Genomic DNA, 12702 nt, shown 5'->3' with positions numbered 1-12702 from the left:
AAACTGACTTTGGGGTGAATATGTCAGCAGGGCTTTATGAACTGTCATTTACCTTTTATGCCACTTCTCTTTTCACCTATAGCTTATATAACTACCTGTTTAAATTTTAATGATGAGGCCAATCATTTTTTATTTATAAAAAAGGTAATACCAAAAGGTAATACCAAAGACAGTTAAAGCCAGAATAAAATGGTGCAAGTCTAACATCCAAAGCTGGAAGGAATATTTTTTTTCAGTGAAAGGGAATACATATAATATAGAGAGATCTACTAGCCTTGGGGTTTAGTATTTAAGGATGAACAAGAGGAGGTTTATGTGCTGGATACCAAGGAGCCTCAACAGAGCTTTCAAAATTAAAAACAATTTCCTAGGATAAATGGAATGATCAATAAGAATAATCAATACTGTGTTTTGGAGTGGAATGATCCACATTAGTCTTCTAACTGAATATAACAGAGCTACTTTATTTTCTTAACAAATAATGATTTCTTCCCCACTGTGAAACTGAGATCTGTCATGTATGTTACATGGATCATCCAAACATTAACACCTTTAAAACTAGTGGGCTTCCCGGTGACAGGTTTAGATTCCTGCCACCCAAGGTAAACTGTTCTTGTTGAGCAAGAAGTTGTTGGCAAATGAGGTAAGTCAGAGGCACAGCTTTGGGTGTTAGTCAGTGGGTCAGTTTTTGATAGCCATGGTCCAGAGGAGGGGACGGTCCGTTTCCACAGTCACAACACCAGATCCATCGTAGGTATTGGAAGTACTGACCAGTGTTCCAAAACTAAGCGTGTGATTTGCTGTAGGAAAATAAAAACAAAAACTTAGTGAGAGCAAACCTTTTTCCAGAATGACTTTGTCAATAGTTACCAAAAAGCAATTAAGCACATACTTTGATAGACATCTATAAAATGTGGGATAGGTGAACTCTATTGTTTCCACTTTTCATTTGCCTCAATACTTTTTTATTTCTCAATTTCATCTTTGATCTATTGGTTGTTCAGGAGAGCATTGTTTAATTTCCATGTATTCATGAATTTTCCAGTTTTCCTCCTGTACCAATGAGGTCAGAAAAGATATTTGGTATGATTTCAGGTTTGTGAATTTGCTAAGACTTGTCTTGTGGCCTAACATATAATCTATGCTAGAAAATGTTCTGTATGCATTTGAGAAGAATGTGTATATTGCTGTTGGAGACAGTGTTCTATATATATATATATACACACACACACATATATATATTACTTTCACTTGGTCAACAGTATTGTTCAAATCCACTGTTCCCATATTGATTCTCTGTATGGATGATCTACCCAATATTGAGAGTTGGGTATTAAAGTCCCTAATTGTTATTTTATTGCTCTTTATTTCTTCTTATAGTTGTTATTATTTGCTGTATATACTTAGGTGTTCTAATGTTGGGTGGCTACATAAATATTTACATTGGTATATCTTCTTGATGGATTAACCCCTTTATCATTATATAGTGACATTCTTTGTCTCAATCATTTTTAGCTTAACTTCTATGTTGTCTGATACAAGTGTAGCTACCTTTGCTTTTTCTTGGCTACCATTTGCTTGAAATATCTTTTCCCCTCCTTTCAGACTTAGTCTCTCTTTAAAGCTAAAGTGTGTCTGCTGTAGGCAGTATGTTACTGGATATTGTTTTTAAAGCCGTTCAGCCAATTTTGTGTCTTTGGAGAATGTAATCCATTATGCTTAAAGTAATTATTGATGGATGAGGACATGACATTTTGTTAACTGACTGTTTTGTGGCTCCATTGTTCCTTGTTTCTTCTCCTGCTATCTTTTGTGATGATGACTTTATTATACTGGTTTGCTTTCACTTTATCATGATCTTTTATGTAACAGATTTTTTCTTCTATGGTTATCATGAGGCTTACATATAAGCTACCTTATATTGTTAACATTCTATTTCAAGCTGACAAAAACTGAACTGAAATAGCATTCATAAACTTTACCATTTACTCCTCCCCTTCTCCTCACATGTTACAATTTACATATTTTTAGATATTGTGTATGCAATAAGAGATTATTGGAGTTGTGGTTTGGTAAATACATTATACATTTTAATTTTTAAACTAGAGTTATAAGAGAATTATGCATCACCATTAGAGAATCTGACTTTGATTATTACAATACCAGGAAGTTTTATACCTATATTTATCAGATTTTATGATCTAAAATAGCAACATTTTATTTCTGCTTGAAGAGCTCCCTCTGGCATTTCTTGCATGGCAGGTCTAGTGGTGATAAACATTCCCATTAATAGTGTGGAAAGGTTCCCTTTTCTCCACACCTGCTCCAGCATTTATTGTTTGTAGACTTCTTGATGATGGCCATTCTGACTGGTGTAAAATGATATACCTCATTATAGTTTTGATTTGCATTTCTCTAATAATTAGTGATACTGAACATCTTTTTATGTGCTTTTTGGACATCTGTATATCTTCCTTGGAGAAATATATTTAGATCTTAAGCCCATTTTTTAATTGGATTGTTTGCCTTTTTGATATTGAGCTGAATGAATTTTTGTATATTTTAGAGATAAATCCTTTGTCAATTGCTATGTTTGCAAATATTTTTCCCATTTTGTGGGTTTTTTCATTTTATTTATGAATTCCTTTGCTTTGCAAAAGCTTTTGAGTTAAATTAGGTGCTATTTCTTTTTGTTGTTATTTTCATTATTCTAGGAGGTGGATTCAAAAAGATATTAAAGATAGTGCTATGATTTATGTCAGAGTGTTCTGCCTAGGTTTTCCTATAAGAGTATTATAGTATTTGACCTTACATTTAGGTTTTTAATCCATTTTCAGTTTATTTTTCTGTATGGTGTTAGAGAATGTTCTAATTCCATAATTTTAAATGTAGCTGTCTAGTTTTCCCAGAACCACTTATTGAAGAGACTCTCTTTTCTTCATTATATATTCTTGCCTCCTTTGTTGGAGATTAATTGACCATAGTTGCATGGGTTTATTTCTCTGTTTTCTATCCCATTTCGTTGGTCTATATTTCTGTTTTTATACCAGTATGATAATGTTTTGATGACTGTAGCTTTGTAGTATAGTCTGAAGTCAGCGAACTGATTCTTCCAACTCTATTTTTCTTTTCTCAGGATTGCTTTGGCTATTCAGGATCCTTTGTGTTTTCATAAATTTAAAATCTGTTGTTGTAGTTCTGTGAAATAAAATTGGTCAGGATTGCACTGAAACTATAGATTGCTTTGGACCATATTGATTCTTCCGATCCAAGAACATGGTATTTTTTTTTCATCTTTTGCTCACTGTCAATTTCTTTTTTTTTTTTTTTTGTCTTTTTGCTATTTCTTTGGGCCGCTCCTGCGGCATATGGAGGTTCCCAGGCTAGGGGTTGAATCCGAGCTGTAGTCACTGGCCTACGCCAGAGCCACAGCAACGCAGGATCCGAGCTGTGTCTGCAACCTACACCACAGCTCACGGCAACACCGAATCGTCAACCCACTGAGCAAGAGCAGGGACCGAACCCACAACCTCATGGTTCCTAGTCGGATTCGTTAACCACTGCGCCACGACGGGAACTCCATCACTGTCAATTTCTTTAATTAGCATCTTATAGTTTTCAGAGTACAGATCTTCTGCCCATTAGTAGGTTTCTTTCAAGGTATTTTATTCTTTTTTATGTGATGGTAAATGGGATTGTTTCTTTGATTTCTCTTTCTGATCTTTTGTAGTTTATGTATAAGGATGTATTAATTTTGTATCCTGCACCTTTACATAATTCATTGATGAACTCTAATATATTTCTGGTAGCATCTTCAGGATTTTCCACTGATTATATATTAATAGATTAATTTTCCATGATTATAGTAGAATGTTATCTACAAAGAGTGACAATTTTACTTCTTTTCCAATCTGGATTCCTTTTCTTTTTCTTCTTTGATTGCCATGGCTAGGACTTCCAAAACTATGTTGAATAAAACTAGTAAAAATTGATTTCTTTGTCTTTTTACCAATCTTAGTGGAAATGCTTTCAGCTTTTTACCACTGCGAATGTATTAGCTGTGGGTTTGTCAAAAATGGCCTTTATTATGTTGAGGTAGGTTCCCAATATGCCAGCTTTCTGGAGAGTTTTTATAAAAAATGCATGTTGAATTTGGTGAAAAGCTTTTACTGCATCTACTGAGATGATCATGTTTTTTTAATTCATCATTTTGTTAATGTGGTGTATCACACTGATTAATTTGTAGATACTGAAGAATCTTTACACCCCTGGGATAAAGCCCACTTGACCATGGTGTATGATAATTTTGATGTATTATTAGATTCAGTTTTCTGGTATTTTGTTGAGGATTTTTGCGTCTATGTTTATCAGTGATATTGGCCTATATTGTTCTTTTATTGTGGTATCTTTGTCTTGTTTTGGTATCGAGGTGATGGTAGCCTCATAGGATGAGTTTGGGGAGGTTTCTTCCTCTGTAATTTTTTGCAAGAGTTTTCAGAAGGGTAAGTGTTAACTCTTTTCTATATGTTTGATAGAATTCGCCTGTAGAGCCATCTGGCCCTGAACTTTTGTTTGCTGGAAGTTTCTAAAATCAGTTTCCATTTTAGTACTTGTGATTGGTCTGTTCATATTTTCTATTTCTTCCTGGCTCAGTATTGGAAGGTTGTACCTTTCTAAGAATTTGTACATTTCTTCTAGGTTGTCCATTTTATTGACTGATAGTTGCTTGTAGTAGTCTTTTATGAACCACTGTATGTGGTGTCAGTTGTAACTTCTTTTTCATTTCTAATTTTATTGATTTGAGCCCTCTCTCTTTTTTTCTTAATGAGTCTGGCTAAAGATTTATCAATTTTGTTGCTTTTTTTCAAAGAACCAGCTTTTTGTTTCATTGATCTTTTCTATTGTTTTCATCACTTCTTATTTCACTTATTTCTGCTCTGATCTTGATGATTTCTTTCCTTCTGCTAACTTTAGGTTTTGATTTTAAAGTCAGGTATAAGATGAGAGGTGGCTGTGGGCTAGGATGACTTTAGGCAGACTGTCTGCTGATGGGTGGGCTATGTACCCCCTGCCCCCGTTGGTTGTTTTGGCCTAAAGTTGTTGAGGGGCAAAATGGCAACCTTTGAAAGAGCTCATGCCAATGAATATTCCCTGGGGCCTCCACGACCATTGTTCCTAACCCCACAGAGAGCACAGCTGACACCCACTGCCCCAGGAGACCCTCCAAGACCTGCAGATAGGTCTGGCCCAGGTTCTCATGGAAACACTGATCTGCCCTGGGTCTCACTGCACATGAAACCTCATGTGTGCCCTCTAAGAGTGGAGTTTCTGTTTTCCCTCCTCCTGTGGAACTCCTGTACTCAAGCTCCACTGGCCTTCAAAGCCAAATGCTCTGGGGACTTCTCTTCCTAATGCCAGACCCCCAGGCTGGGGAACCTGATGTGCAACTCAGAATTCTTACTCCTGTAAGATAACCTTTCTGATGTAATTATTTTCCACCTGACTGGTGGGTATAAGATTTGATTATATTATAAAAGCACCCTTCTTACAATCTTGTTGTAGCTTCTTCTTTGTCTTCGGATATAGAATATCTTTTTTGGTAGGTTCCATTTTTTTTTTTTTTGGTTGATGGTTGTTCAGCAGTTACTCATGATTTTGGTGTTTTCATGAGAGCAGGTGAGCTCAAGTCCTTCTACTTTGCCATCTCAACCTCTTATCGACAGATTTTTTCTTTCAAATAGTTTTTTTTTTTTTTCAAAATAACCACAGTGGTCATCTACTTAGTGACAACTCTCCGAGTGCTCACAGCATCCCCTCCAATCCACAATCCTCTTGTAGACATTATTTATCAATTCTTCAGGTGGAGAAACCAAAGCTCAGAGATGTTCTTACACTCTGACCTCATTCACTGTGTCAAGCTAGGGTGTCCAGAACTTGGCAGAAAGGAACGTGTACCCCCAGGCTCCCCATGGATACTCTTTAGGTAGGTTTACTCCTAGGTATTTTATTCTTTTAGATGCAATGGTAAACAGGATTGCTTCCCTAATTTCTCTTTCTGATCTTTCACTGTCAGTATATAGAAATGCCATTGATTTCTGTGTGTTAATTTTGTATCCTGTGACTTTGCCAAATTCATGGATGAACTCTAACATTTTTTTTGGTAGAGTCTTTAGGATTCTCTAGAGTATCATGTCATCTGCAAATAGTGATAGTTTTACTTTTTCCTTTCCAATTTGGATTCCTTTTATTTCCTTTACTCCTCTGACTGCTGTGGCTAGGATTTCCAAAACTATGTTGAATAGTAATGGCAAGAGCAGATATCCTTGTCTTGTTCCTGATCTCAGCAGGAATTCTTTCAGCTTTTCACCACTGAGAATGATGTTAGCTCTGGGTTTGTCATATATGGTCTTTCTTATGTTGAGGTAGGTTCCCTCTCTGCCCACTTTCTGAAGCATTTTTATCAGAAATGGGCGTTGGATTTTGTCAGAGGCTTTTTCTGTGTCTATTGAGAAGGTCATATGGTTTTTATTCTTCAGTTTGTTAATGTGGTGTATCAAACTGATGGATTTGCGGATATTGAAGAATGCTTGCATCCCTGGGATAAATCCCACTTGATCATGATGTACAATCCTTTTAATGTATTGTTGGATGAGGTTTGCTAGTATTTTGTTGAGGATTTTTGCATCTATGTTCATCAGTGAAACTGGCCTGTAGTTTTCTTTTTTTGTGGTATCTTTGTCTGGTTTTGGTATCAAGGTGATGGTGGCCTCATAGAATGAGTCTGGGAGTGTCCCTTCCTCTGCAGTTTTTTCTTTCAAATATTTTAAATGTATGATTCCATTCTCTCCTGGCCTGAAAAGTTTCTGTTGAGAAATGTGCCAATTTCCTTATGGGAATTCTCTTGTATGTAATGTGTTGCTTTCTGTATCTGCTTCAGAAATTCTTTGTCTTTGACTTTTAGAACTATTTGGTTTAATCTATTTGGGGCCATTTGGGTTTCAGGGATCAGTATGTCTATTTCTCTCCACAGACTTGGGAAATTTTCAACCATTTTTCTTTATATGTACTTTCTGTCCCTTTTCTTTCTTCTCTTACAATGCAGATATTGTTTCTTTTGGTGGTGTCCTATAAGTCTCAGGGGCTTTCTTCACTCTTTTTCATTTTTTTCTTTTTGCTTCTCTGATTAGATCATTTTATTTTATTTTTTATTTTTTTATTTTAATTTTTTTTGTCTTCTTGCCATTTCTTGGGCCGCTCCCGCGGCATATGGAGGTTCCCAGGCTAGGGGTCGAATCAGAGCTGTAGCTGCCAGCCTAAGCCAGAGCCACAGCAACACGGGATCCAAGCCGTGTCTGCGACCTACACCACAGCTCACGGCAACGCCAGATCCTTAACCCACTGAGCAAGGGCAGGGATTGAAACCGCAACCTCATGGTTCCTAGTCGGATTCGTTAACAACTGCACCACGATGGGAACTCTTGACTAGATCATTTTAAATGTCATGTCTTCTGGGTAACTGATTCCTTCTTTTGCAAGATTGATTCTTATTTTGAGGCTCTCTATTGAAGTCTTCAGTCATTATATTCTTCAGCTGTACTTGTGTTTGGTTTATTTTTGATGATTTCTATTTCTTTGAATTTCTTGTTTTGTTCATGCATTTTTTCCCCTAATTCTGTTGTCTGTATGTATTCTTGTAGTTTGCTAAATGTCTTTAAGAGGATATTCTGAATTTTTTGACAGCTCAAAGATTTACATTTCTTTAGGGTCAGTTATTGGAGCTTTAGTAGTTTCCATTGATAATGTTATGTTTACCTGAGTTTTCCTGGTCCTTGATTTCTTACATTGGTGTCTGCATATTTGAGTAAGTCTCTTTCTCTAGACTTTACATGTTCATTGTGGCAGCTCAGCTTTGAAATCTGGATGTGTAAGCTGGTAGAATACTTGAGCAGGTAGGACTTGCTATCAGGGTCTTCTTTGTGGGCCAGGCCACTGCTTGAGTTCTGTGGTTGTGGGGAATGCTGTGGCTGACAATAGTTGGATGGGACTGCCGGCTTGGTTCTTTGCCCAACTGATGCTGTAGGATGGGGCTGTGTGGTTGCCTGGGTTCTCTGGTCAGGCTTCCTAGGTGGTCAGGACTGGGTACTAAGCAGTAGTTGGGGCTATGAGTTTGTCCTCCCTGCTTGAGCAGAACAAATGAGTAGACCCATGGTCAGCACAGCCTATTGCTTAAGGACCCAAATTAGGTAGGATTGTGCACCAGGTCCTCTGTCCATACAAAAATCACTGGCTTTGTGCCATAGATGACGGCGGGGAGCTACTAGCTGTGCTCTCTGTAGTTTCCAATGTGCTTAGTTAGATTTCTTGGTTGGATGTGTTGAAGGCTATATTTCACAGTGGGGAGGGCTATGAATTAGTTTCCCTGCCTGGGCAGGGCCACTGGAAAGGCCTCAAGGCTGGCACATCTCTTATTTGGGAACCAAATTAGGCAAAATCACACACCAAGTTCCATGGCCTGGCTTTCCACTTAAGTGCTGCTGTAATTGGGGTTGCAAGATGGGCCATACAGATTCCACTGAGCTCTGGTTATGTTTTTGGTCACAAAGGGCTGGAGGCTGTATTTAGCAATGGGTAGGGCTGTGAATCAGCTTTTCCATCCAGGAGGAGTGGCAGAACAGGCTCCACAGCTGGCAAGGCTGGTTGTCTAGAGTTCTGAATCAGGCGGCTTTGTGTCCTACCAAATTCTTTGGCCAGAATGGACCACCATCTTGGCATTACACATAAGCAAAGCTGCTGGTTGGAACTTCTACTTGGGCACCACTGGGAGTAGTAACTCTGCCAAAAATCTTAGCATGGATTACCATAAGTCCTTTCCTTCTTCTCTGTCACAGTCACATCTCCAATTCTCCCTAGATTCCCATAAGGAAATACCCGAGAAGGCCTCCTGAGATACGAGCTATGATGCTGGAGGACATGGGTTTCTACCTGGACTTTCCTTTTTTTTCCCTGGAGGTACTGTAGGCCTGGGGACCCAGCCTGAGATAGGGTGGTGTGGTCAGAGAGTAGCTGTTCCTTTTACTTTTCTGATGTGGTCCATTTTGGTCTCTATGGAAAGGGAGCTGAGAGGTAGGGGTGCTTCAGCCTTACCCCTGTGTTCTAGGACTCACAATGGAGTCTTGTATATGGATAGTTGTTCTCTGCTCTTCTTATAAGGGGACTGAAGTTGGGAATGACCTGTATCTCCATCTTGATGATGTCACTCCTTCACAAATTGCTTCATTTCTACCCCAGAGGACTTGTTCAAAACTTTAGCTGGCTGAACATTTAGTTTCAATTCAACATTTAGAACATTTAGATTTAATCCCCCCTCTTGTTTGCAGAGAGTACAGCAGAGCTAAACTTAGGTTTTCTAAGCCAACCAGTCACTGAAATCAAGCCCTGTTTTTAAGTATAGACGAAAAAATACAAGTGATAGCTATGTGTAAAACTATAAGCAACCATGTAATGTATGATAACATAACCTAAAATTGCTTGCTCTGAGTATAAAAGTTGTATCTCATCTATTTGCTTCAAAGACATCATCATCGTTTTAAGGACAACTGTAATCTAATGACAGTAAGAACACCAGCTGGTAAGGGTTAGTTAAGTTCCTGTTCCAGTGAAACTTAATGTGAGTTATATTAGGAGTTTTATTAGAGGCATAGCCTGACTCTGGGGTTTTCATATTTTAGAGAAACAGAAGAACTTAAAATATGACAAACATTAATTGATTTTATAATTTTCATCCATTATCTCAAACTGGTTTTTTTTTCCCAAAGGAAGGGATGAGAATTGGGCACTTAATACTCTCTTACTTTCAGTGATGTTCTACAGCTTTGCTCCAAAGATGGAAAGACTGAAGACTACAAAGCAGAAGCTGGCAAATGGGTAGAGTTCAAGTATTCAGCTCTTTTCCTGCCAGTTGGAAGAAAGAAGGTAGGGCTATTTGTCCGTGCTTCCAGCCCACCCTAACTCTGCAAGCTAATTGAGGGAGCTGTGCTCTTTAGAACTGGTTGACAGAGAGTAAAAGTACTTTGGAGCCCTCTGATGCTTTCAAGCCTTGGAAAGCAAGACTGGGAAACATATGTTGCCTCAGCACATGTGGGATTATTCTGTTCAGGTTCTTTTACAGAGAAGACATTTCACTGTCAAAAACTATGAATCCCATCATGATGAGGTTAGTAAGTCAGACTTAGGTTCACACTTTGGCTCTACTATTCTCCAGCTTATGAACTCAGTTATTTAACCTTTTGGGTTCAGTTTCCTCATATGCAACATGTATATAATAATAGCTATGTCACAGAGAAGTTGTATGGAATATATAAAATTCTAACACCTAATAAGTATTCAAGAAATTTTATCCCTTTTGCCTTCTTCTGTTATTCTGTCAATAGAGTAGATCAGATTTTCCTCTTCTACCTTATTAGTCTTTTAAAATGAAAAAAAAAGAGATGTTGTGTTTTGAACAACTGGCAGCTGTCTTATTTCAAGTGACTAGTTTATAGCCAGCTGAGAGATAGAATGAAATAAACTTTGCCAGGCTAGGTTTTGTGTGATACTTAACATGATTTCAGGTGTCATCGACATGCATGAACAAACTTATTTGTTTGACAGATATTTACTAAGGTGATAGGAAACAGTATTGGGCACTAGGGGTAACAACATGAAGTGTGTGTGTCTGCAGGGATTTTACATTTTAGTAAAAGGAAAAGATGTAGAGACAGTCTAATTCAGGAGATAGGATGGAAGCATGAGGCAGGCCCTAATGAGGATGGAGCCTGGATGGGCTGTATTATCTACTGGGATGGGGTACCCCAGACATCCCCAAATGGGCTGGCTTCCCAAGAATCTGTGGATTGACACTGTTTATCTTACAAAGCAATGCAACTGTTTCTAAAAAGCAATAAAACTGAGGGCATGAATGAGCTTTGCCTGGGATATGCTATGCAAAGAGGTGGTATTTGAGATGGAACAATTTTCATTCATTCAAGACATTACCTGGACACTTACAGTATTCAACGTATAGTGGGTTTTTATCTTCAATTTACAGATGATGGAGGTTAAATTCACAGGCTTCGATGATCATAAAAGTTGTTAGATTTAACTAAGGGAGGTTAAAGCAATACTTTGAAGAGCTCTAGAAAGAGAACTTATGCTGGACTATTTTCCTGAAGGGTAGAACTGTCAGCAGCCTGATGGAGTAGCGTAACGAATGACTTAGACTGAAAAGAACCACTCTAAAACTTAAAGGAATACTGCCTCTACCACACAGACATGTTTAATGAACCAATTATGATGAATCTCAAGGTTCCCTATCATCCTGAAATATTAGGTTAAGTTCTAGGAGTTAAGTCACACATATTGGATGTCCATTAACTACTTCAGACATAATGGAACTACTATATGTGCTATATCTATCAATTGTTCTTTGGAGATTCTTAGCCTATTTGGAGTAATGGATGTACATTAAGAAAATGTGACTCAAACTTCATTAGCAGAAAAAGCAAACGACCTAGGAATAAATCTGACCAAGGAGGTGAAAAAGACTTATATGCTAAGAACTAAAACATTAATCAAGGAAATTAAAAAGGATTCGAAGAAATGGAAAGATACTCCATGCTCCTGGCCTGAGGAATTAACATCGTAAAAATCGCCATACTACCCAAAGCAATCTACATTCAATGCAATCCCTATCAAATTAGCCATGACATTTTTCAAAGAACTAGAACAATCCAAACATTTATATCGAACCATAAAAGATCCAGAATTGCCAAAGCAATCCTGAGAAACAAAAACCAAGCAGGAGGCATAGCTCTCCCAGACTTTAGGCCATATTACAAAGCTACAGTAATCAAGACAGTGTAGTACTGGTACCAAAACTTATACAGACCAATGGAACTGACTAGAGAACCCAGAAATAAACCCAGACACCTACGGTCAATTAATCGTTGACACAGGAGGCAAGAGTATAAAATGGGAAAAATCACAGAACTAGAACAAACAATCCAAACATTTATATGGAATCACAAAAGACCCAGAATTTCCAAAGCAATTCTGAGGAACAAAAAGCCAAGCAGGACGCATAACTCTCCCAGACTTCCGGCAATATTACAAAGCCACAGTCATCAAAACAGTGTGGTACTGGTACCAAACAGACATACAGACCAATAGAACAGACTAGAGAACCCCGAAATAAACCCTGACACCTATGGTCAACTAATCTTTGATAAAGGAGGCAAGAGCATAAAGTGGGAAAAAGTCTATTCAGCAAGAATTGCTGGGAAACCTGGACAACTGCATGCAAATCAATGAAACTAAAACACACCCTCACAACATGCACAAAAATAAACTCAAAATGGCTGAAAGACTTAAATATACGACAAGACACCATCAAACTCCTGGAAGAGAACATTGGCAATACATTCTCTGACATCAACCTCATGAATATTTTCTCGGGTCAGTCTCCCAAAGAGAGATAAGAGCAAAAATAAACCCATGGGACCTAATCAAACTGACAAGCTTTTGCACAGCAAAGGAAACCCAAAAGAAAACAAAAAGACAATTTACAGAATGGGAGAAAATAGTTTCAAATGATGCAATGGACAAGGGCTTAATCTCTAGAATATACAAGCAACTTTTACAACTCAACAGCAAAAAAGCCAACCA

The 12702-nt window shown here is 37.9% G+C and overlaps 1 protein-coding gene across 1 annotated transcript in view; it reads right to left on the bottom strand.

Moving 5' to 3' along the window:
• Positions 1 to 444: 444 nt before the first annotated feature.
• TPK1 (thiamin pyrophosphokinase 1) overlaps positions 445 to 12702 on the bottom strand; it is a 380863-nt gene continuing 368605 nt past the window's right edge. Inside the window, exon 9 of the mRNA XM_047752062.1 lies at positions 445 to 800. Coding sequence (XP_047608018.1) covers positions 682 to 800 — 119 coding nt within the window. The 3' untranslated portion in view covers positions 445 to 681. The remainder of the gene's footprint in view (positions 801 to 12702) is intronic.

The sequence above is a fragment of the Phacochoerus africanus genome, chromosome 11 (assembly GCF_016906955.1).
Source record: "Phacochoerus africanus isolate WHEZ1 chromosome 11, ROS_Pafr_v1, whole genome shotgun sequence".
NCBI lineage: Eukaryota > Metazoa > Chordata > Mammalia > Artiodactyla > Suidae > Phacochoerus > Phacochoerus africanus.
This window is presented reverse-complemented; position numbering and strand designations above follow the sequence as displayed.